This window comes from Centropristis striata, chromosome 15 (genome assembly GCF_030273125.1).
Source record: "Centropristis striata isolate RG_2023a ecotype Rhode Island chromosome 15, C.striata_1.0, whole genome shotgun sequence".
Classification (NCBI taxonomy): Eukaryota; Metazoa; Chordata; class Actinopteri; order Perciformes; family Serranidae; genus Centropristis; species Centropristis striata.
In genome coordinates this window covers 19,615,035-19,639,117 of record NC_081531.1, presented here as the reverse complement: position 1 = coordinate 19,639,117, position 24,083 = coordinate 19,615,035, and the positions used below count along the sequence as shown (strand labels likewise).

General features: G+C 38.5%; 1 protein-coding gene across 1 annotated transcript in view; it reads right to left on the bottom strand.

Moving 5' to 3' along the window:
* The window catches only part of LOC131986188 (polypeptide N-acetylgalactosaminyltransferase 10-like), a 115,810-nt gene extending 109,169 nt beyond the window's left edge, over positions 1–6,641 (bottom strand). The window contains exon 1 of the mRNA XM_059351025.1: positions 6,117–6,641. Within this exon, the coding sequence (XP_059207008.1) occupies positions 6,117–6,275 (159 nt within the window). The 5' untranslated portion in view covers positions 6,276–6,641. The remainder of the gene's footprint in view (positions 1–6,116) is intronic.
* Positions 6,642–24,083: the final 17,442 nt, after the last annotated feature.

The following is a 24,083-nucleotide window of genomic DNA, read 5'->3' as shown; positions in this document are numbered from 1 at the left end:
GAAATTATTCCCAATTCAAAAATGCGCCTTGAGTAGAGTTTTTGTGTGTGTGGTGCAATCCACAAGAGTGGTTTTTGCGAAGACAGCCTAAATCCACTCAATTTCAATTTTGTTTTTCTGCACTTTGGACTCACGCTTCCTGTAGGTGCAGCCTCGAGGTTCCTGAGCGTTCTCAAATCACTGCCTGCTATTGGCATGAAACATCATTCCCTCTCTCCCACATGATGTCAATAGAGCAGAAAGGAGAGATTTTTCACATAACCACAGGCTAAACCCTTATTCAACTTTAATGTTTATCAGAATAGCAACAGAGAGGAAACAGACAGGGAGCTGCAGGTCAAACAGTTCGACACTGTCGGAGCGCCAGGAAAAAGCATTGGTATCTGGGACATTAAGATGACTTTATATGTCTTGTTTGGCCCAGTTCCTTGAATTTAGTTTTCATGATGAGAAATATGCCAACGTGTTCTTCAAAAAATTTGATCGCAGAGTAAACCGTTAAAGAAGACACATAATTTCACTCATTCATGGTGCATTATTTGGTAAATGGTAAATGGACCTGCACTTATATATATATATATATATATATATATATATATTTCACACACACATTCATACTGGTGGCAGAGGCTACCCTAAACAGTGCCACCTGCCACCATTGGGAATTCATTCACACACCGATGAACGCAGCATCGGGAGCAATTTGGGGTTCAGTATCTTGCTCAAGGATACTTCGACATGTAGGGAAGGGATCGAACCACCAACCCTTCGGTTGGGGGCCAACCAACTCCACCAACTGAGATATCAGTATCTGCAGGAAGATTTTCCTTCCAATGACTATGGAAATATAAGCTTTTCTTACAACAATGTGGGCTACAGAGCAAAATTATTCCAGTAAGTTATTTTATTGAGTCCAATCATGTCCTATAGTCAGTATGTGTTCTTTAAAAGGGTTTAAAATAGATACAAAGAAGATGAATAAAGCAGCAAGGGTTTGTTTATTTTTCCTCAAAAAGGACAAATGTCAAACTTCCAATGTTTCCTTCGGGCCCCTGGGAGCCCTGGAGGACAGAGGGGTCAAACAAATATCTGATTTGCATTGTGACTGTGGGAAAGGAATACATCAAGAGTACACAGCCTGGGAATTCAAAATCAGACTGAAGCACTGGGGGTATTTATTCAGAAAACCAGTTTGTTCTAGAGTGATAATTTGCCTGGCAAGCTGCAGTTCAACAGTCTGGGATTTCAGAGGCAGAAATGAGAAATTAAAAGATGCTCTTACAATAATTTCCAGCCGGGATTTCACCTTGTCCTCAAATGTTCTACATAGATGTCCTTGTTTACTTTGAGCTCTGCTCATTAATAAGACCAGAGTGTCGCTGGCCGACCTTCTACTGGCTCCAAAAGCAGTATATACAAGTGTGTGTGAGTCAGGGAGTGTACTGTACATGTGTCAGAGGGGAAATGAACAAGGTCCTGCCGTGATGAATGACCAGTAATCCAGCCTACAGTGTGTGGCTCATAAATGTAGCCTCCAGTGTACAGAAGCCTGTATGATTCTCATTTCTCTTCGACAGGGCCGCGAATCTCAGCCAACTTTCCTTTCAAGAGCACATTTTATATTCTTGACTTTTATCGGAGCTAATTAAATGCAGTTAGCAGGATGAAAACCCACTAACAAGTTGCCCTAAAATGGAACCTGATGTGGGAATGTCTCATATATATGCATAAATATATGTTAACCACCATTATATCCATCTTAAACAGGTTCTACAATATACTTAAAATCCCTTGAGTCCTCACTATTAATTATTCTCCATATAGTAAGCAAACAGTTTAGTCTAATCATCAGAAGACCCATCATGTTACCAAACTGAATCATGTTTCTGACTAGAAGATGAACATCATCACATCTGAGAACTTAAAAGATCAATTATTGATTAATTTTCTCAGTAGATTGATCTACCAATAATTCCTGCTGGTTCTATCTACAGCTGCTTCACAGCTAAAGCCAGAACAGGTTACCTTGGCTGGAAGGCTACGACAGTGAAGAAGCCGTAAGAGTTGAGTTACAGTCACTGGAGGCATCTTATCTTATCTTATTCAGTAGATTTGAACCCAAAGGTTAGAAGAGGATGTTTGACCCAACATGTTCTCCCTCACATTTCCTAGAAAGTCCCATTTGCAACCCAAGCTTTTTAGGAAAGAAGAGAAGAAGCTCAAACCTCCACTAACAAAGTCACAGTACAGGCTGCCATGGTAAAAATTGGAATTTAAGTTTGGGATTCACTAAGCAGAATTTAATGAGCCCAAAGTTACAGTAAAAGGAGCTTAAAAAGACCCTGAAAAATCCCAGTGTGACACTGTCTAAGATGGAGGAAGTAAAAAGTAAGCAAACTTTCAAACAAAAGAACAGAAGTACACTATGTACCATACTTCTTTTTTCTCCATTGTTTAGTTTCAGTTCAATATTCTCGAAAGCAACATAGCCTGCTGACTTCTGCCAGATAAAAAGGTTCCCACATCTTTCACATGTTAAAATATTTCAGTCAAGACAAGGATCAAATACATTGTTGCACTAGTCTGCCAGGCTTTTTAAGGACATTAGGGGTGTAAGGATACATCGATATAGAACAATATATTGATTAATCTGTCAATAACCCAACTGCATTGATACAATGCCCAACCATCGACGCATATCGATGTCTAATATATATGCATTTATCTTTACAATCTCCCTGTTTTGTTTAGAGAAGCAAACTGAGCACACAGATAGAACCTGTCTTGGGACAGGCTCTTTAAGTTAACCGCATTTATATTACATTTAGTCATTTAGCAGACGCTTTCATCCAAAGCGACTTTCAGGAAAAAGGGGAACAATCAAGGTAACCATAAAGAAAACATTTGCACTTAAATGCAACGTGGCACATTATAGTAAACAGAAGGTCTATTTTTAATCTTTGTTTGAAATAAGAATTGATGGTTTTCCATTTAAATATCTGGAAGAGCTCAGAAATAAAATGGTAAAATCACATGGTGTTAAATATGATATTGTCTCATATCGATCACTGGCCCCTGAATCGAACTGAATTGAAATCGTACCGATGCAGACTTTGTGATACCGGCAAACATCGTATAGTTGTCCATTGAATCGGTCGTGATGAAACACACGATTTGCACCACTACAGGACATGCATGCTTTTTAGCCAATACAGACAGTGTGTCCAGTCTGACAGACAACTAGCTGGGAACACAGCAGGTAGCAGGTCTGACTTTGTGGCCTTTTTTCATTCTACCTGCTGACACTGATGTCATTCTTATGTCAGGATCAAACCTGCACATCTACATCTAAAGTAATCAGAAACTGTGATCAGAAAGAAGGTGCATATGGTAATAAGCTATAATGTGCAGGGTTCTGTGTAACCTTCATGTTTGAAACAGGTCATAAGAAAAACAGCATCAATCCTCAGCGGAAAAGTGCAGAATCCATAATACTACACAGTACAGGCCAATTATGATTTTAACCAATAGATCAACAGAAATAATCAGGATATGACTGCTGGACAGGTGAGTAGTTGTTGCCAATTCCAGTTCCAAAGTTTCTCCTGTTTTCAGTTGAACAGTCTTTTTAAAAATCTTCTTTGTTATTGGAGAAAGTTGGCATCAGTTTCCAAATAAGCCTGTTTGTCTCTTATCAAACTGTTCTAGAGGTTGACAGCTGTTATCACAGTTTGCTAACATGTAACAGGCTTTTCCTGGCCTTGTAGATGTCCTTTAATCCCATTCATAACAGCCCTTGTCATTTAAGATATCAAATCCCAAACTTGAGCTGCGAAAAGTAATCCTTGGAGAAGATCTGTGCCAAATAAGCTGGTGTTATCATTCACACAATTCAGGCTGCAAATTAGCTTTGGCTGCTGATAACAGCACGGCTTGGGAAACAACACTGTGGACTTTTGATGGGGATTTGTCAATATTTACACACTAAATGGTGAATTGATAATTAAAATAACTGTTTGCAGACCCATTTGATTCAATGTGCCAGCATTTTCCGTTTAGAGAGATACATGAAGACAAGCTAACAGATCAGAAGTGAACTCTGCCTTCACTTGGTCCTTCTCACTTCATTTACAATCCTTCCAGTCATGCAGGTTTGCTGGATTGGACAAAGACCTACACCATCTAAAGCTCACACATACCATCAGTGAAAGCCTCTATTCAGTGGATTTGCCTCATTTGAATTAGAGAAGAAACTATTGTCTGCCAAATTGAGTCTGTTTTGGTGAGCTTTTTGAATTTTTATGTGGACCACCAAAACAACACGCCTAGCTCCAGCTTGTGCTTCTCAAATTATTCATCTTTTTTTTTACTTTAAATACTTCACATTGATGATTCAATTCAAGCAACAGCAAACATTTGCCTCAAAAAATAAATACAAGGCAAACCTTGAAAACCTCAGCCTTATGAAGGTCTTTTAAAATCCTTTAGGACTCCTCTGCCCTACTGGTATGGAAATATTCTGTCTCCTGTTCAGAAATATGGATTTTAAAGAAATGAAAGAAAGATGACAACTGGATCTGACATATCTGCTTCCTGGTGTATGACACAAGTAAATATGAATACACTGTTAGATATGAATGGCTTACAACTGCTTACCTATGTGAAGGATTTGAAAATGTTCGTTCAAATGTTTTAACCAAGATTGTCTTGTTTTTCTACACACTACTTCTTGTCTCGTCAAAACAAGCTGTTAGATAATGAAATTATCAAGTGACAGTAATCAAAATACAATGTTATAGACAGCAAAAAGTTTCAGTCATTTAGCCTACCTAAAAAACAAAACTTCCACTGATTCCAGAATATCAAATATGAGGATTGCATTATATTTTATAGCTTTAATATCATTGAAGTGTCTTACTTTTGGGCATTGTTTTGTTAGTTGAACAAAACAAGACATCCCCTTCAGGCTCTAGCAATTAAATATGATCAGATTTTTGTTTTCAACTTTTTAATTAATCATAAAGGCAACCAACAGATGAGATGAAATGGATGATAAATAATAAGGTGCAGCCCTACATACTTCTAATAACATAGCAATTCCACACATAGGGGGATTAACCTTTCATATATAATAAGGATGGTCTACAACACATAAATGGCAGTGTGAATGCATCACCATGAACACTGACCCTATTTTACACCTTTTACCCTCTGAAATCTTGGGCTATTATGTCCATTAAAAATCTGTTAAAAAATCTGTACCATGTCATGTTGGTATCAGTTTTTTCAGCGTTACCTCACCTATATGTCCGGATAACTAGTTTTTACCTTTGACTTTGAAAATAATATTTCACACATTTCAATTCAATTCACAGAATTTTAAATGTTGCAAATGTGAATACAGGTTGCAAATATTACATATCACAGGTAAAATGAGGAAAATCTCTAGTTCTATATTTTTATACCAAATATATTTGGCATTATCTCTGGTTTTACTTGGCCGAATATAATCCAAAAAAAAAAAATCTGCCATGGAGTTTCAAGCCAGAACTTTAGAGGCAAGCTGCTGGCAAGGCTCAGTGTTGCTTCATTTTTATGTCTTCACGGCATGAAGAAGTCATGTGCAGGTGGTCTCATGGACTAGAGGTGCTTACGCCTGTCAACCTGTGAACGCAACACCGCCTGCTTCACATTTTTTGACAACTTCCTGAAGTCAGTCTTATTGTAACTTTACTGTGACGCCCAGCTCCGGCTGAGCTACGTGGCTTCCTTTTCACCCTGGCCGCTGTATCTGACCTGCCATGCTTGCACAGTGCTAAAAAAAAGGTCCATTTTGTCGGCTAAATCACATCACTCACACACTCACTCACTCACTCACTCACACAGTATGGGAATGTAAAGGTTGGTGGCGTTGGGGGAAACCGCTAACGCGAGCACAGAAGCACGTCGAAGTACGCAGCGTTTCGATATCTGCAACCACTGCAACGATAAAACAAACATTTTAAGGATTTCTGGCGGATAACGTCAGCGTTGTTACACGGCGAGACAAGTGACGCACAGCGGGCAGCCATAAAGACTTCCCCGCTACACTGAGCCACCCGCGGCCGAGCTCCTACCTGTATCCGGGGGATGCCGCCCGGACCGTCCACTGTGTCGGGCGAGTTGTCGAACACTCGGTCCTTGTACAAGGACCACAGCCCGACGTTAGGGAGGAAAAGAAGAGCCGCTATGAGCAGCCCGGCGAACTGCAGCAGCCTCTTCTCTTTCCGCCTCATCTCTCCGGGAGAAAGCGTGTGAAGCAGCGGCGGTGGAAACTAGCAAGCCCCAAACCCCCGCTTTTCCAAGCGGAGACAACTTTCACTGTGACTGGGGGACGGACAGCGGCGCTGTGACGCTCCACGGCTGCTAGCTCCGCCGCTAGGGGGAGCGAACCACTGCACTGGAGCCAGAGCGGGGTGAGGAGGTGGGGTTCAGCCAACACAACACTTTACTTTACAAGGGAATGTAACGTCTCTAAAGATATATTGTATGTTCCGTGTGGATTCAAAGCCAGTAAATGACATAGTTAATGGATACATAGCAAGATGCAATTGAAACTAAATCATCATAAAAAGTTGTATGCCCAGCTGACGAATTGTGCCGCCTTCAAATGCGCCTCGGAAATTACATCGTTTAACCACCTGTAGGCCTTCCCAGAAAAACTGCCCTGGAAAATGGCAAATAACTGTTTTAACCCATAAGAACCCATGGTGACACCCGTGTAACAAACACTTTAAATCTTCTAGAATCTCCCATATTCCGCTTTGTGCTTCTTGCGACGTATATTCAAAACCCTGGTGTGGTGGTCATGTAACTGTGACAAGAAGTGATTTCAAAAAGCTTATTTTTTTGTTACTAGGCTATGTTTAAACCCATTTCACAATTATAATCCGTTAATAGGGTGTCCTGTATTGCATTTAACTTATTCTAACCATATTTCCTGAAAAAATCAAAGTCACAATTTTGATATATGTTGTGGAGATACAAAGAAAAAGGCCAATGGTTATTTGTTTTTAAAAATCTGAAAAATAATTTATTGTTAAACAGCACTATTAATGTCACAATTTTGACTCTCTAAGTAGAAAATGTGTCTATTTTTTTAAATTTTAAAATAAGAAATATCATATCATAAACGCCCAATGTCATTTAGGGGTATATTTAAAAAAAATAAAAAAAAACATCATAAATGTGTTTTATGTGGTCCACTTGGTCTGTGATATATCCCCCATAATTTTCCTTTAAGGATTACTGGGTCTGGATTCTTATGGGTTAAGTGTGATAGCATATCGCCACCTTCCTAAAATAATAATAATTTTGACAAAAAATGTTTTTGTTGCCTAAATCATCTCCTCATGATGCTGGCCACCTCTGGTAAAATTGCCAGAAAAACATAAAGAAATGACTTGAGCCATCGTCATGTCTTTTTCTAATCACACATGAGTTTAAAACCTTCAATTCCTGCTGTCAGATCTTATTTAATAGACATTCCTGTCACAGCTTAACTAAATCTGTTCACCAAAAGGACTATTCTAAATCTTAATTTCTATCTTCATCTTCATCTTTAGGTAGATGGAGCGGATCTCAACGGCAGTGTGTTCAATGAGTAAATAGAGGGTAGGCCCGCAACAGGCAACAGTGTGGCAGCAATTTAAGTATGTTTCTGAAGGGCCATGGTCAAGCAAAACCTTACTTAGACACATTACACTGATAGATATGTGTGTGTGTTTGTATGTACATATGTATATTACTGTATATGGGTACATGCCTTGATCTGGATTTGTCAGCGTGTTGAAAATCTCAGGGACTTCATAGTTATCGTGGTCTGTAAACACATTTGTTTTATTCAGAAAACCATGTTGTTGATCACTTAATGTAACTCATCTGCTTAAAAGGTGTCGCTTCATGTTGTGTCTCTTCTCTTTAACCTTCAGCTGTCTTTAAAATTTTCTGCCCAAATCTTTTCTGACTGTGTTTGTGCAGTTTATTGCACAGCGGCGCTTTAACATTTTAGCAGTATTTGTGAATGCACAAAGGCAGATGCTGACTGTGTTTTGTTTGCCACTCAGTGGGGAATAGCCATGGTAACTTCTGCATTTAGTGATGTCTCGTGAAAACACTCCATTTAGCTGTACTAAACAAATCTGTTAAAGCTGTTGGCTCTGCAATAAAATGGCTGATGAGAAACCATTCTAAACATCACCTGAATGTTTCTATAAAGTGAAAAAAAAACCCATAATGTAACGTTTACCACACATGACATTTCGGTAGATATTTTCTTAGTGAAAGAGCACTCCGGATATATTTCACTCCAACACATAATGAAATCTCAGAGCCATCAAAACCTGTTGGAAAGGCAATCAAGATGTGTTGTAAATGTCATCAAAAGAAATCTGTTGTACAGTCCAAAACAACATCCATCTGTTCCATCAGGTTTCTCCTGCTGCCCCTTCAGCACAGCTGAGCCAGAGCCAGCGGTGAAGCTGAATGTGTGTCTGTGATGGAAATTCAAGCAGCCATCCCATATTCTTTTTATTTTTTTTCACAGAACAACACCTACAGTATGTCTGTTGTGACCTAGCTGTGAGCATGTGTCAGTGCATTTCCATACACATTGTGTTGGATTCAAAGGCATAACAATTCATTATTCATAAAAATCATAATTTCTAAGATTGAGCCATTACATTTCTTATAACTAAATTCTGCTTGTATTCTGTAAACACACTTTCTATTTGTGCCATCACACACTTAAACTATATGCAGAAATATTTTCTTTTTTGGAAGTCGTAGTGAGGAGGACAGATTTCTTTGACAGATAAAGTGTATATCTTCTCAATACGTTGTCAATCAATCTCTTCCAAACATGTCACAATGAAAATGAAACCACAATTAACAGAGGATTGTGTCTGAAAACTAAATTATTCCAACTTTATGGGCGGCTGTGCATATTCACAGCTTGTAAAGACTGGACTTTCTTACTACTTCCTGATTCCAGGCAAAGCAGAAATCTCAACAATAATGAAATAATGGCCAGAAGAGAATCCAGCAGTTAGTTTATCACACAACTCCAAGTATGTTGTTGTATTAAACATCTCTTAATAATTGCCCTTTCTGTAAGGACCAAACATGCTTTGTAATTCTGATTTACTAAAGAAAAACAGTACAGAATTTAATAAAGGGGAATCAAAGGCCTCTTCCTTTTTTTTTATTGTGATGCCCTGGTCTACGCCTGGTACTTGTCTTTTCATCAGTGTTTGTTGCGTCAGCATGATACCTGCTGCCTGCTCGACCCACATCACCACTGCTTGTATATTTCTGCACGCAGCCTGCAGAGTTATGGATTTAAAAAGGTGCTTGGCAAAAATCAATGCAAGTTGAGACAGAGCAGTGTAGCTGACACGAAAAAGGCATCAATTGTATGATGAAAAATGAAAATGTGAAAAGAAAAGAAAAACATTCTGAGAGCAATATTAGAAATCACACAGAGACCATGCTGGCAGAGAAACCTAAGCTCAAAAAAATGAAACAAACATTCATAGTGGACATTTTGGAGGCTACATGTGAAGTTGTTCCTCTACCACAGATGGATAATGTGAGAATAGTAAATATTGGACAAGCTACTTTCCCCTGTTTACACACAGACATGTTAATGATGATTAAATAAACAAACCACTTTGTTTTGAGAATGTGGACACAGCTGAATACAAGGATGTGCACAGAATGTTCTATGGCCAATCCAAGCAGCTACCTCTGGGCTTGAAGAGTGAAGCCAATGCTGAAGTGCCCCAAAGCTGCACTCTAAGTAATGGCCAGCAGGGGGTGAAACCACTGGTTGCAAAAAGGACTCTGTTTGTATGCAAGTCAATAGGAATATGACCCTACTTCTCACTTGATTTATTACCTCAGTAAACATTCTCATAATGACTTTATGGTCTTGATCACTAGTTTTAAGTCTTATTCAATACAGAATTATGTTCATTTTGTAAATGATGGTGCAATTTAGATTCAAATGGAAGATAAAGCAGGGTATGTTTGAAGGTGTGGCTACCTATGATTGACAGGGCAATAGGTGTATTTCCATTTCGGCAGTTATCCTCCACAGAAGTCAGAAAAAGAGATTTTCAAAGGCACACTTGACTCAAGTCACACTGCTGAAGCCTTATATAAGCTTCAGCTGGAATGTATAATGCATTTTTGCACAGAACAAACTGTTTATATTCCATCTTATTCACTGGAAGTGCATAAGGAGGGGATTATTTTTGCAACCAGTAGACGAGAGGAACAATTACCGCAACAAAAAACTGTTGCAATATACATACTGTAAGGGCATGTGTGTTGCTGTGAGATAAACTTAGAAAAATGTGAACCCATTCTTTAACCAACCTGTCAGCTTCCACTTTTCACTGGCAGGAGAGTTTCCATCATTTGAAGTACTGAACATAAAGTTAAGCCTCAGTGCCACCTTTCCCAAGATGAATTGTGTCTTACAGGTCCAGGTCATCCTTCATGACAAACTACTCAGTGATATCAGTCTTCTCAACTGTCGATAGGATAAAACCTGGCATCAGATCATCAGTGATGACACACAGGCTGAACTCCAATTTTCCTTGAAACAGCACTGATTAAATCATTGGACAATAGTGAAATCATTTCACTGCTGTTGTGCAATCAACACAGGTGAGCTTTTACAATATCTGTCCCTGCTGCAGTGATGCCTTGGTTCTTTAGCACATGAGCACATAGTTTTTACTCCTGAGCATAGACGTTATATAAATTATGGACGTAGTCAGCGTGACGTCACCCATTGGTTTGTGGACTGCCCGTTGGAAGCATCGAGTTCAGCGTTACACTCGTCGCCATCTTGCGTTGCCATCTTGTTTCCGATACGGGGAGCAGACCATATTTGGACTGTGGAGAAGGGAGAGGGATCTGATCACTGACTACACGCCTCTCTACACCTCAACCAGACTGAGCGAAGCCACTGCTAATTCATGTTAGCATTAACTGGGATGTTGCTAGCAAAAAGCAAAATGTATGTTACTTACCTCTGAAAAATGAACAGCAACTCCTTGGAGTGTTTATTAGTCCAACCAAACGCTGAACATTTTTAATTAACAAGACATTTAAATAAACTGTCATTAAGTGAAAATACAGTGTGAAATGGTCAAAGTTATGAAACCAAACTGGTAAACTTCCTTTTTCATATCTATATAACGTTATATATAACTTTATTGCCATGTATGCGCATTGTTCTGCTTCTCTCCTGATGACTGCTCGCCTTGTAAGTGACCTGTCAATCAAAGGTAGCCACGCCCCAAATCATATGATCTGTAATGTTCAACAATTAAACACTAGTTATTTAATGGGTATGATAATAGTTGCCTAGCTTTTGCAACAACAAAAAAAGACGACCAAAGCGGCTCATCAGTCTTGGGCCTGACCCCTGGATTCCACTGGATGCGTAACAGCTGCAGATTCGTCGTCGGAGCCGTTACGCACCCATTATAATCAATGTGTGAGATTCCACCGACTGAAGATCCACTGCGTAATGAGTCTGACGACGCATGGCCATCCGACAGCCCTCGCAACACTTGCGCAGAGCTTCTATTTTTGTCGGACGACGGAGCACGGTGCATAAATTCAGCACAGAACAGATCGTTCGGGACAGGAAGTCGTGCACAGACACAAAATAAAAATCCGGTATATTTTCAAAATAAAATACCTCGGGTTCACGGCGGATCGTATTTCATAACTTGAAGACCTGAAATCAACAGGTTAGAGGTTTTCACTCGTCTTTTCACCCCACTGACACCGCTCACTCCGGTGCTTGTTGTAAACAAACAGAGATCACTAACGCTTGTTAACAAGAGGCTCTTGTTAACAAGCCGGCCAACCTCGTTAGCGCTCGTTAAGACGGAGTCGCTGGATTTGTCTCCAGTCATTAACGAGGAGATGTTGATTATCTTCCAGTTATATCAATTGATTAGGCGTGAATTCGCGAGATCTAGTGCGTCCTCGGGACTACGCTGTCCGCAACAGCTCCGACACAGACGGATCCGGTGTGTGTTGACGGACTGCGGAGATACGCAGCCGTTGCGGACGGACCCCTTTCGGAGTCGTTACGCATCCAGTGGAATCCCAGGTTAGTCTAATTTTCTCTGTGCCCTTCCACAATGTGATTCCTGCCCATGCTACTGTGATAAACAGTAGCTGTTGCCTTCACAACAGTTGCTGTTATTTGAACATTAAGAGTGACTGGACGAAATATAATTTTGATAATAGTTAAAACAATTTATCAAGAAGGGGATATATCACTTTTGAATTCCATGCTAATCCATCTGGTAGGCCAATCGAGAAATTTAAGTTCAACCCACATGTGAATCTCATCGTGAGCCTAGAGGAAGTCAGGCAGTCACTAAAGTGATTACACTACATCCTCTGGAAACCATACATTTCTGTACCAAATTTTGTACCAATCTATCCAGTAGCTCTAGAGATATTCTTTTACAGGATTAGTGAAAACCTCGAATTTGACTTAGACTGGAAAAAAGTCAAGCCACAAAAAGGCAGGAGGCTTCATGTAAATGTCTGTACAAGGGATAGTTTTGATTTAATGAGTTGTATGAGGCATTTGTCCATATTCAGTGTATTATCTACAGTGGATAGCGTTTGTCATGCCCCCATTTGGGAGAAATAGGCACCAGTACCAACACAAAAGCTAAGCTTAGTAGGACTAAACTAAAAAGACCCATGTAAAGTCAATGGAATAATGGAATGGAATATGTAAATGGAATAATGTTCACAAACGTAATAAACCACAAACGTAATAGCTGCTGTCTTCCGCAAACTTAACACACAGTTTCCCACAAATGACTAAATAACTTATTACATTTGTGGGGAAGTGAAAATCTTCAACTTTCAATATTGCAATAACTTCCCACAAATGTAATAATGCAATGAATAATGCTTGTTGTGGTTGTCGTTTGTTTGTTTGCCCATACACACGCTTCTAATGCTGACCGTGGGTGCAAAATCCAGCTGCTGGCTCTCCACTTTGAACTTTCCGTTGTGTGATAGCAGATATTCACTTTCCCACAAACGTAATAAGTCCCTGCAAACATAATAGTTATTACTTTCGAGGGAAAATTGTGTGTTACGTTTGTAGTAGGCAGCGGTTATTATGTTTGTGGAAGATGTATTATTTTTGTGGGATTTTTGCATTAAATGCTGCAGATTTTTATTACGTTTCTGGAAAATGTATTACTTTGTGGGATTATTGCATTAAAAGTTGCAGATTTTTATTACGTTTGTGGTTTAATACCTTTGTGGACATTATCCCTTTTGCGGGCGTTACGATCCACCTTAATAAAAGGAAAAAAAATCAATAGAATTTAGAGTATTTCTACGACTTTACATTCTCATCAGAGAGCCTCGTTTACATGGTAAATTGCTGTTCTATGCACTCATGGAAGCCCCCAGACTCCATTGACAAAAAAGGGGAGTTGCTGGTCTACCACTGCTTTGATTGGTTAGTTAGTTTGTTTTATTGTCTGCCTTTGGTGTTTTAAAGGGTGATTTGGATTAAATCAAAGTCACACTATTTTTGCAGCTGCCCTGTTTTCAGTAATACTTAGATGGCCATTTGCATCAGTATTCCTGCCTGCTTTTCCAAACTGGGGGCATGCCGAAAGCCATCTGATGTACGTTATACACTGACTATGGAAGACTTCATAAAGCCCCACTTCACTAAACCTGAACTATCCCTTTAATCCATCAAATAGTTATGGGGATATTTTATGTTGGTGGTGGACCAACCAATCACTCAACAGATCAACCTCACTGTCCCTAAAGCCATGCAAAAAATAAAATGAATGTTGTTATGAGAAACATTAGAAGTTAACCTTAAACAACCAATCTTTTACCCCTGGTCTCTGTTCTTGAAATGTTTTGTAATTGCACATGACTAGATTATTCATAAAAACATTTTCTCCACTCAAATCGATGGCTTTATTTACTTGACCCATGGCTGCACCATCAGAACATTGGCTGCTGAAGTGGACTGATGCTTACTAATTGTTATCAGAAGGGACTCAATGCCAGAATGAACACAGCTAATGGGTTTCAGCTCACAACAGTCAATCATCAGTTGGCCCACAGTGGAATAAAAGCAAGCTAACAGGATGCTTTGCTTTGATGCTCTGAAAATTACCTTGATTTTTTCCCGACCTCTTACAAATCCACACTGAGCCTGTGACACGAGCAGGAGGAGTTATAAAGCGGAGGGATGCTCGATCAAGGTAAATCCCCACCACATTCCGAGGTTGCAGGGTTCATCCATAATTCATGTGAGAAGACGGCAAAAAGATTGAATTGTCACAACTAAGGCTGGTACAGACGAGGAGAACGAGAGAGAAATGAGCTGTTCTCTTTCTTTCTCCTGAGCAGGAGTAGAGAGAGCAGGATTAGTACAGAGAGCAATTCGAACACATCCACAGTTCACATCCTCTGTGGTAATGTAGCTAATCTTTGCCCTGAATGACCCATTACATGTGCTCATGTCATATACCAGTATTGATGTCAGTCATGAGCTACAGCGGACTATTTTATGATGCCAAGATTAGGGAAGGAGTCCGTTAGAATTTAGTGAGATGATACATTTGACAGCTAAAGATAAAGAAAATGTAATATAATGTTTTGCATGGTGGAATAATACACTGAATGGATATTTCCCTATGGTTCAGAAATATGGATTTCTTAAATAATATTTTATCATACCCTTCAAAATCTTTGAAATTCTAAACACCCGTGGCCCACACATTTTGCAAAAGTATAGTATTTATACAACTTGCATCCCATTAACACAGAAACATATCTAATGGTTGTCTCCATCCAATTCAGTGCTGCCATGCATACAGACTCTGAGCTCTGTGGGTGGATTTTTTCTTTCTTTTAATGATTATTTATTTGTTTTGGGGCTCTTCTGTTGTTGTGGCAATGGTTTCTCTCTGTTAAATTGTTGTATGTCTGGTTTTATAGCTTGCCAAATGGTTTTATTATATTTATTTATTTATTTATTGTATTTATTATTAAATGTAATGGAAAAAGTAAGGTCAGGTGCCACATTCCGGTTTAACTTCATTAAAAGCAGCATTCATCTGCTGTGTATAATGCTGGAGTCCTTCTGCAGAAGAACAATGTTCAATGCAGCTTAGGTGGCATAGGCTGCTCAGAATGAGAAGAGATAAGAAAAAAATGCGAAAAAGAAGAAAATCCCCAAATCAGTAAGCCCTAAACATATTAAATTGTAAAACAAAAATATACTTATATACAGTACATCATATCTAAAAACAAACAAACAAACACTCCTACAGCAAGCAGGCGACATTTTACTATTGTAGCTGGTTGTAGGCTCATCATTAGGAAGTATGGACAGTGAGACAAATTTTCCAAATGAGCCCCTCATCAACACCCATTCCAGTGCCATACTTTTAATGATGATGATCAAAATGAAACCACCTTCACAGTTTTCAGGGAAAACCACTCCTTAACCAAGTGTCAGTATTTCAGAAGGTTGGTCAAGATATTTTGATTTCTTTATGTATAAAAATGTGATCTTTGAAAAATTCCAATCTGATTTCCATTGCCTTCATAGCACTGTGACTGCTTGCATCAAGGTCTCAAACGACTAAGTGCTTTGCAGGCTAAAAATGGCCTCTATTCTTGACCTCAGTTCAGCGTTAGACACAGTGGACCATGGTTTTCATCAGCCGTCAGAAAATCATGTCAGGATTGGTTTGGATTGGTTCATCTGGTATCTATCAAACATGTCCTTCTCTGTAATGCTTGCAAATGTCTGCTCTTATTGTGCCCCTTTATTTTGTGGAGTCCCACAAGGTTCTATTTCGGGTCTACTCCTATTCACCATATTCACGTTACCTCTGAGACAAATAATGTGTAGATTGTTGCAATTTTCACTGCTAGTAGATGGCACACAACTGATAGCCCTTCAAAGCCTTGTACTTTATGTATTATGTCCTGCTTTGCTTAATTGATATTGGATATTCAATAATTTCCTGCAGTTGAATGAATCATAATCACAAATGGTTATAATTACCCATGTAGCTCCAACATGAGCAGCATTCGTAATATCTCCTTTAGTCTGTGAATTTTTTCTAATTATTTCTGTAAAAATGCCTGACACCTAGGTTGTGTTTTTGATTCTGAATTATATGTTGATGCTTAGGTGACTGAAATAGTACAGTTCTGCTTAACACAACCAAAAACAGCTAACCAAGAACAGGTCATGCTTTTTCTCTGAAAACTTGAAAAATGGTCATCCAAAAAGAAATCTCAACTTGATTATTGCAGTGCACTTTATTCAGCAGGCTTCACATCCAAAGACTGCAGTTGGTACAAAATGCCTCCAAGCTTTTTACATGTGCTAAGAGAAGTGACCACATTTCCCCAGTCCTTGCTGCCTTTCACTGGCTACCTTAAATCCTAGAAACATCTGGGCTCCTGCCTGTACCGTATGTGATGATGTGTTCTCTGGTGATGTCTGGTATGTATGTATATATATATATATATATATATAGGAAATTTAACCTATAAGATAAACGCTAAGCAAATATTATTATGGACCAAGGTAGATCTTGCCCACACTGCAGTAGAAGAACAAGATAACAAAGTCCTATATATCTCACCACTCATTTTTACTTCTACACCTTTTACTTTTTTACTCCTTTTACCTTTTATTTTCTGTGTATCTGAGAATGTCTTGTGATTGTTCATGCTCTGTCTCCTTAATTTAAGAATTGTCTTTAGCCTTATGGCATCATTCTCATTGTGATTAACTGCTCTCTGTCAAAGCACTTTGTTAACTACTGTTTTTAAAAGGTGCTATATAAATAAAGTTATTATTATTATTATTATTATTATTATTATTATTATTATTATTGTTGTTGTTGTTGTTGTGATATAAGGATGAAGTGTTTGCTGTTAAGGATTACATATCTAAACCACGTTACAAGACGAATCTGAAAAGTTAATGTATTGCTCTGGTATCTTGAGTTTTCTGACACGTTGGATAAAGACTGGTGGTTTTAACAGTTTCCCAGTTTACCAAGAAAAATATGGTCTTCAGTTTTTCAAGATGAAAAATTGTGAAAATTTGAAGTTTTAAAACACTATGATGGGGTGATCTAAAACAGAACTGAACTCTTTGTTCAGGTAAAGTTGCATATAAAGTCTGTGGCCTTTAGTCATTATACACCTTTCACATGCTCTACCATGTGGCCACCTGTCAATTAAACCCATATAATCTGTCCAATATTGATGCAATAAAAAGGCCACAGTCAAAGTGCCTGATTAGATTGGGACATCTGCTCCATATGGATGGTTTAGCATGTACTCTGTCCTGAGCCTGCATAGTCACAGTGTAACACAGCAGTTGTCACTGAAGGTGGCAGTTCAGATTTACTTGTTGCATCTGGACTACCTCTTATTTTCTGGCTTGATTCAGTGCAGTCTGTGTTGGGGTTTATGAGCTGGTGAACTCAGAAGGGATTGGATTGGATTTATCGACATAGAAACGGAAATTAATCCTTCGAATTTGAATCATATTATGTTCAATTGATTTATTGACAAGAGGCATCTACTCAAAAAGAAATCCTGACATTTATAAAAGCAGTCCAACATTTCGAGACAGCTGGGCACCTTTCCCAGAATCAGGCCGATCTATATCAAAGTCTGCATATAATTTCAGAGTTGTTGGTTAAACATGTATTTATGTACTGAATGCACATATTAATCAGTATTAACAGCACATTCTCATCTCTTCAGATAATGACGTTTTGTCTTGGCCCTTGGGGTGTGATAACGACACAGAACTTATTTGCATCGGTTTTGGACGCGTGTGGAACAGTGTGTCACATTCTATGAGTTAAATACATGGTGGCTTTTAAAATAAAAAACTTTATTACTTTAGACAATAAAACACTTAACTAAAATTAGGATAAAAGAACAGGGTTAGGCTCAAAACTACTACTTCCACACTACGGGACACAGAAACACAGTTTTACCAGCCCACCCTGAGCTGTCATTTGCAGTATTTATTTGTATAGTATAATATGTCATTTACTCAAAGTGCCAAATCTTGCCGGACAGCTTGGTGTGTCTTGGTGTCTTATGTGCCGGTATCACACACGAGAGCCACGACAAAGCGCTATCTGACGAGTTGGGAATAAGACCAAGCCGTTACTTTTGACACCTACTGCTGTGTTTCTTACCAAACTAGCATTCATATTTATGTCCAAAAAAACCTCAGATTGAGTCTTATAGATTGTTGTTTTTTCTCAGAAATAGGACAACCTGGTTACTATTCCAGATCCTTGCCAACATGTTTTGTGCTATTAGATTTTAAATCCTGACCGAATGTTTCTGCTAGCTAACCATCAGCAATATCTTAATCTTAACCTTAACGTGTCTTGAATTATGCAAGCACATTCTTACAGAATACATAGCTCAGGATCCACTAGGAGGAGTTGGCTTGTGTGTCAGCTGAGAAGGACATCTGGGGGACTCTGTAAGCCATCTGCCACCGCCACCCACACTTAAATAAAAATTAGAAAATGGATGGATGGATAGATGAACAGTTTTGTATTAGGGCCACTTCAGTTTTGACCTTGCATATTTAAATCTGCTATTTTCCTCCTGTGAACTTGGACATTTTATTTTTTCTCCATATATTATAGTCCTGAGCTTTAGAACACACAGGACATAGTGAAACTACTTCTACTACTAGTACTACTAGTACTACTACACCTTTCTACTGTAGACAATAAGATACCATAAAACTGTAATGTAAAATACACAGATAATGAAAATAATAATAATAATAATAAAAAAAATAATAATAATATAAAATATAACCTGTAAAATTCTTTACATACAAATATTTTTTGAGTTGGAGAACTTTTACCTAATGCAGTTTACCTAATGTGTGTTGCAAAATGTATATATTGTGTCTCACTTAAATACCTGAAAAGAGGGTTGAATTTGAAAGATAATCTAGATGAAGAATTGTCATGATATCTGTGCCTTTAAACTTGCTAAAAACAGCTACTGCTGCGAGAAACGTGACTGAGAGCAAATCATATAGTAGATGAGGAAAAAAAGCTTGAAGAGGCTAAAGAGGTACATTACTACCAGTGACTCCTTTCACCAATCTCACATTTCATATAATTTAATATAAAAAGTGTCTTTAAATAAACAGTTTTTGGTAAAAAAAAAAAAAAAAAAAAAAAAAAAAGCAGACTCTAAATGGTTTTCAAGAGGAGGGCAAAATGTTTTGCTATATTGTACATCATGATGAAGAAACATTATCACAACTATTGGTTTTCAGTCTCCTGCACTGCCCTTCTAAAGCAAATAGAAATCAGAGAGCATTGCTTTGAAACAGAAAATGTTATTGTCCTCGAGTCAAACTGATAAATATTATGCCAATGACTGTATTTAAATAGGATGAGCAAGCACTTTGACAAATGCTGAAATACAAATTGATCTTAAATGAAATGCAAACACAGTCATTTGCTGTTTCCTGTCAGTGGCTGGGCTATTTGATTTAATAGATTGCGTACTCGGTGCACTCTGGCTCCCTGGGTGACATTTTAATGCGCCGCATTTTTAGCTGTGAAGGCTCGGCGGCGTTGAGGCAGTTTCCAGACTTAATATCGATGCTGGCTGTTTTGTGTTTTATATATAAATCAATACAGAGCCAATATTTCTCCTTGAGTAATGAAACCCTGTGGAGCCTGCGGTGAGGGCATGATTGCTTCCTGTTGAACCACTACAGCTCAACCTGCAGGCCTTTCGACTCACTAGTTAATTAATGTAGTACAAGTTGTCTAAAGCTAGTAATGGTTATGTTCAGACTACTGTGCCTATGTGGAAATGGGGCAAAATGATAGTGGTGTCAGGTTTTAGGAATACTACAGGCCTATATTAGTATATTAAACATATATTCAATATACTAATAGTATATATAAATAATATATATTAATTTTGGATAATTTTTCTTTTACCGTTTACTGTATTTTAACAGCTACCACTGTCATTTATTTCAAGACAGTACCCTCCAGCATACAGCCACAAACATAACCTCTATTATGTTGTTATGAAGTGATAAATCCATATAAAGTGTATATTGGAGATAAAGGAAAGCGTCTACAAAAACATGGTTGGTTGAACCTGCACGCAGTGTCCACCACCTGAAAATGAAACTCAAGTTTTCCCACAACTTGACCATTGTACTCTAAAGTTATTTGAAGTGGGGTGGGGGGTCTGGCTTCATTATGTGTGTTCTTTTTCCAAAATAAAATGAATTAATTACTATCAAAACATTGGAATGCAATAAAGGACATTTATATCATTTGTATGGGCAGTTTATGTTTGCCATAACCCCACATTGATCCATGTGTATATGGTTACGTATTACTGTTCTGCTGCTATAGTGTACATGCATGTGTGTGATTAACTAGATTAGCCTGCTGAGTACCTGTGGAGGACGCAGAGCTTGAGACGCTGGAGTGGCATGTCCTTATCGTCTCAGGGAAGTTGTCATGTTGATCGATAGAATCCGGCAAGGGTTGCAACCTTTGAGACCCAATTAGTGTTGCTCTATTTTTTTCCCCTCAATCCTTTTCATTCTTTCACTAAAGATCAAACTGCAGAATTCACAGGTCATGTATTTTTATCACCATCTTGTCTGAGAGCTCAAGAGAGCAAGAGAGCAAGAAGTGTGTATATATATTCAATAATGGTTGAGTTCTTTATACTTACCAGAAGTACCAAACTTTTTTATCTCTTTTTATTATGGATGATTTATTTATCACATTTAAACCTAAAAGTCCTTCTAGATGAATGCATTTTAATTATAAAGTACAGTGTGAGGTTAGTGAAACGTGTCAAAACTAATGTGTCAGGAAATGATTTAATGCTAGAAAATGTAGCTTTAATTTTACACCAACAGTTGGAGTTCTTAAGAAAGAAAGTTTTAAATACCTGCATTAAACCTTCTACCTCAAAATAATAATAATAATAAAAATAAGAAAAGATTCAGTGTGTAAATGTGCATTTTATCTTCATTTCACCTATCTCACATTTAATGTCATTTGATATAAAAAGCTTCTTCATTTTCTGTACATATAATGAAACATGAATGCTGTTTTAATACAGGGGTGTTTTGATACAATGACACTGAATGTAAATGTTAACATAATCTGTCAAGTTAATATTTTTTATTACTCAATTTGTTGCCTCTGTGTCACAGGCCCCTTTCCTTCCATCATTCAAGACACGATTGTCGTTTTTGAATAAGTTCTGTGGGAATGTTTGTGGCTCACAGCTTTCTAATTTCCTTCCCTTGTCACTCCTTGTTGTAGGTTTTTATATTGCTTTAATCGTCTCCCTCACTGATGCCACTAAAACACACTTTCTCTAAATGTTGATCCCATAATCATTTCCCTTGGCATCCTACAAGCTCTGATCGTCCGCAGCTATCAGTGATGTGTTCATAGCTGGAGTGATATTGCCTTTGCCGCATGGCCCATTTCCCTGAGTCCCGCGGGATGTCATATAATGTTCAACTTGTCACACCAGCTCTGAGAGCGGGAGAAGGACCGTGGATATATTAAGAGGCCGCATTATATTCAAGACAATTTTGGAGCGCGGACATGTGTCCTAGAGGATATAAACTCTGAAGTGCAAAAGGGATTTAGATTTCTCTTTACTTTTAAGCTCGACAGTAAGAGAACCAAAAACTCATTTATCTTCTCTACTGTTAGAATATCTAATTTGCAAGTGAAATTTAATGTCTACAGCCTGATAAGAACTTTAAATTTCTGCTGATGGTGGCAATGTTGCTCTGTCAGTCCAAAACTTTGGTACACAAGATATCTGGAAAATTCATGCCATGGGATTTTCTGGGCACTAGATGTTGATTCCTTATTATTTTGGCTAACCCTTGACTTTTTATCTAGTGCCAGCAATGGGTCAAAATTTGACACTTTGGTCCATTATTTCCATGAAATTATCTGTGGACATTTGTGGTCCCTATAAAAAAGATTCTTGAAGAGTAATTAGACCCAGTCTAATGATCTTGCGTGTGCTGCCACCTGTTGGTATGGGTGAGAACATGCTTTTTTTTCAGTCCATCTCAGATGAGCTCGGGCCCAGAGAAGTTGGCGGTGTTTCAGGATGTTGTTGCTATGGCTTTCGCTTTCGCTTTGCTTAGTAGAGTCTTAACTTGCATTTGTAGATGCAGCGACAAACTGTTTTTACTGACAGTGGTTTTCTGAAGTGTTTCAGAATCCATGTAGTAATGTCCTTGATACTATAATGTCAGCTTTTAATAACGCAGTGAGGGATCGAAGGTCACCGCCACCGACATCCAATGTTGGTATTTTTTTTGTTGTTGATTGGTCTTGCCCCTTACATGCAGAGATTTCTGTGGATTATCTGAATCTTTTAATGGTGTAATGAACTGTTGATGGTCAAATGGCTCTTAAATTCCTTGCATTTTGTTTTGAAAACATTCTTTTTAAACTGTTGTTTATTACCTTCCACAACTTTTTTAAAGTCTTTTGTTGCCCCTGTCCAAACTTTTTTGTAAAGTTTTGGTGGAATAAAATTCAGAATTAGTACATCTGTACAATAAACAATACAGTTTATCAGTTTTAACATTTAACTATTGTCTTGGTGCAGTTTTTAATCGAAAACATTTCAGCAAATTATCACATTCTGTTTTATTTGCGTTTTACATAATGTCCCAACTATTTTGGTGTCAGGGTTGTACATTGTACATGCTAGGCTGATCGACTCTGATTACCATACTGCACAAAAAATATAATAACAATCGACCTTTCATAACAAAAAAACCTGCCTGTTATATATGAAAGCATTAATGGCTTGTGCTTCTCATGAACACTTCTACAGCCACTTACGCAAAATCTCAACTGCCTCACAGTTGGCAGCAAGTGAGCTCCCCGCTAAGAGAAAGCTGCACTAAACAACTTTAGATCTTTTCCTTGTCTCTTCGGTATAAAGCAGTGCAGAGCGGCTGGGTAAGTAAACCTGAGCATACTGTGCACAGTTCACTGATGAGACCCTGCAGGATCTCTTAAGTTCAAAAATTTCTTGCAAAAAATGTCTCAGAACCATGTGGAACTGCCAACATCTGACACAACTTTAAAGAGGAGTCTAGCTGGAGTGTGTCGTGTGTTTTCTCCGGTTTCTGTGTGTGTCTGTGCAGGCCGGCCACCAGGTGACTCATCTGACTCCTGAGTCTTGTTATCTTAGTTTTTGGTCAGTGAGGGATGATACAAGCTCAGCCAGAGACAGAACAGACTCCCTTCTAGCCCTCACTGCAAAAACAAACAGACTACACAGCCAGATGTCGATAAAGTCCAGACCACACCTCGCTCACAGTGTGCGAAAAATAACAACAGCACCATCATCGGAGAATCATCTCTAATGAGACCGGAGGTGAGTACAAAATTGCACGTTTCACATATTGTAGAATATTACTGTTTAGATAAAAGAGATATCACCTGTTGTGTTCCCTGATATCACGCTGATTTCTGTCAGCCACAATAAGTTTGGGGTGCTGTGTGCTCAGGAAAGTTGTTTTCTTTTATTCATCAGAGAAGTCAGCAGTCTGTGCCCATCAGTGGGTTTGTTCTTTTATTAAACTGCAGGAAGTCTGAGTGGAGCGCACAGAAGGGGTGACACCAGAGAGGAAGAAGCTCCGATATGAAAGACAGGAAACTTTTAATAAAAAAAGAGCAAAATCATACATTTAGTCACATACTTGTGAGCAGACTTACAGGTCACCGTCAGATGACTAACCAGCAGGTTCTTTGGATTCCTTCCTACCTTTTTTTACAGAACTGAGGGGTGTGCAATAGTGCAAAATTCCTGCTTTAAACAGGCTATGTAAAAGGCGCTAGTGATTGACTGACAATTGACTTATTGCGGCTGTGTATAAAGGA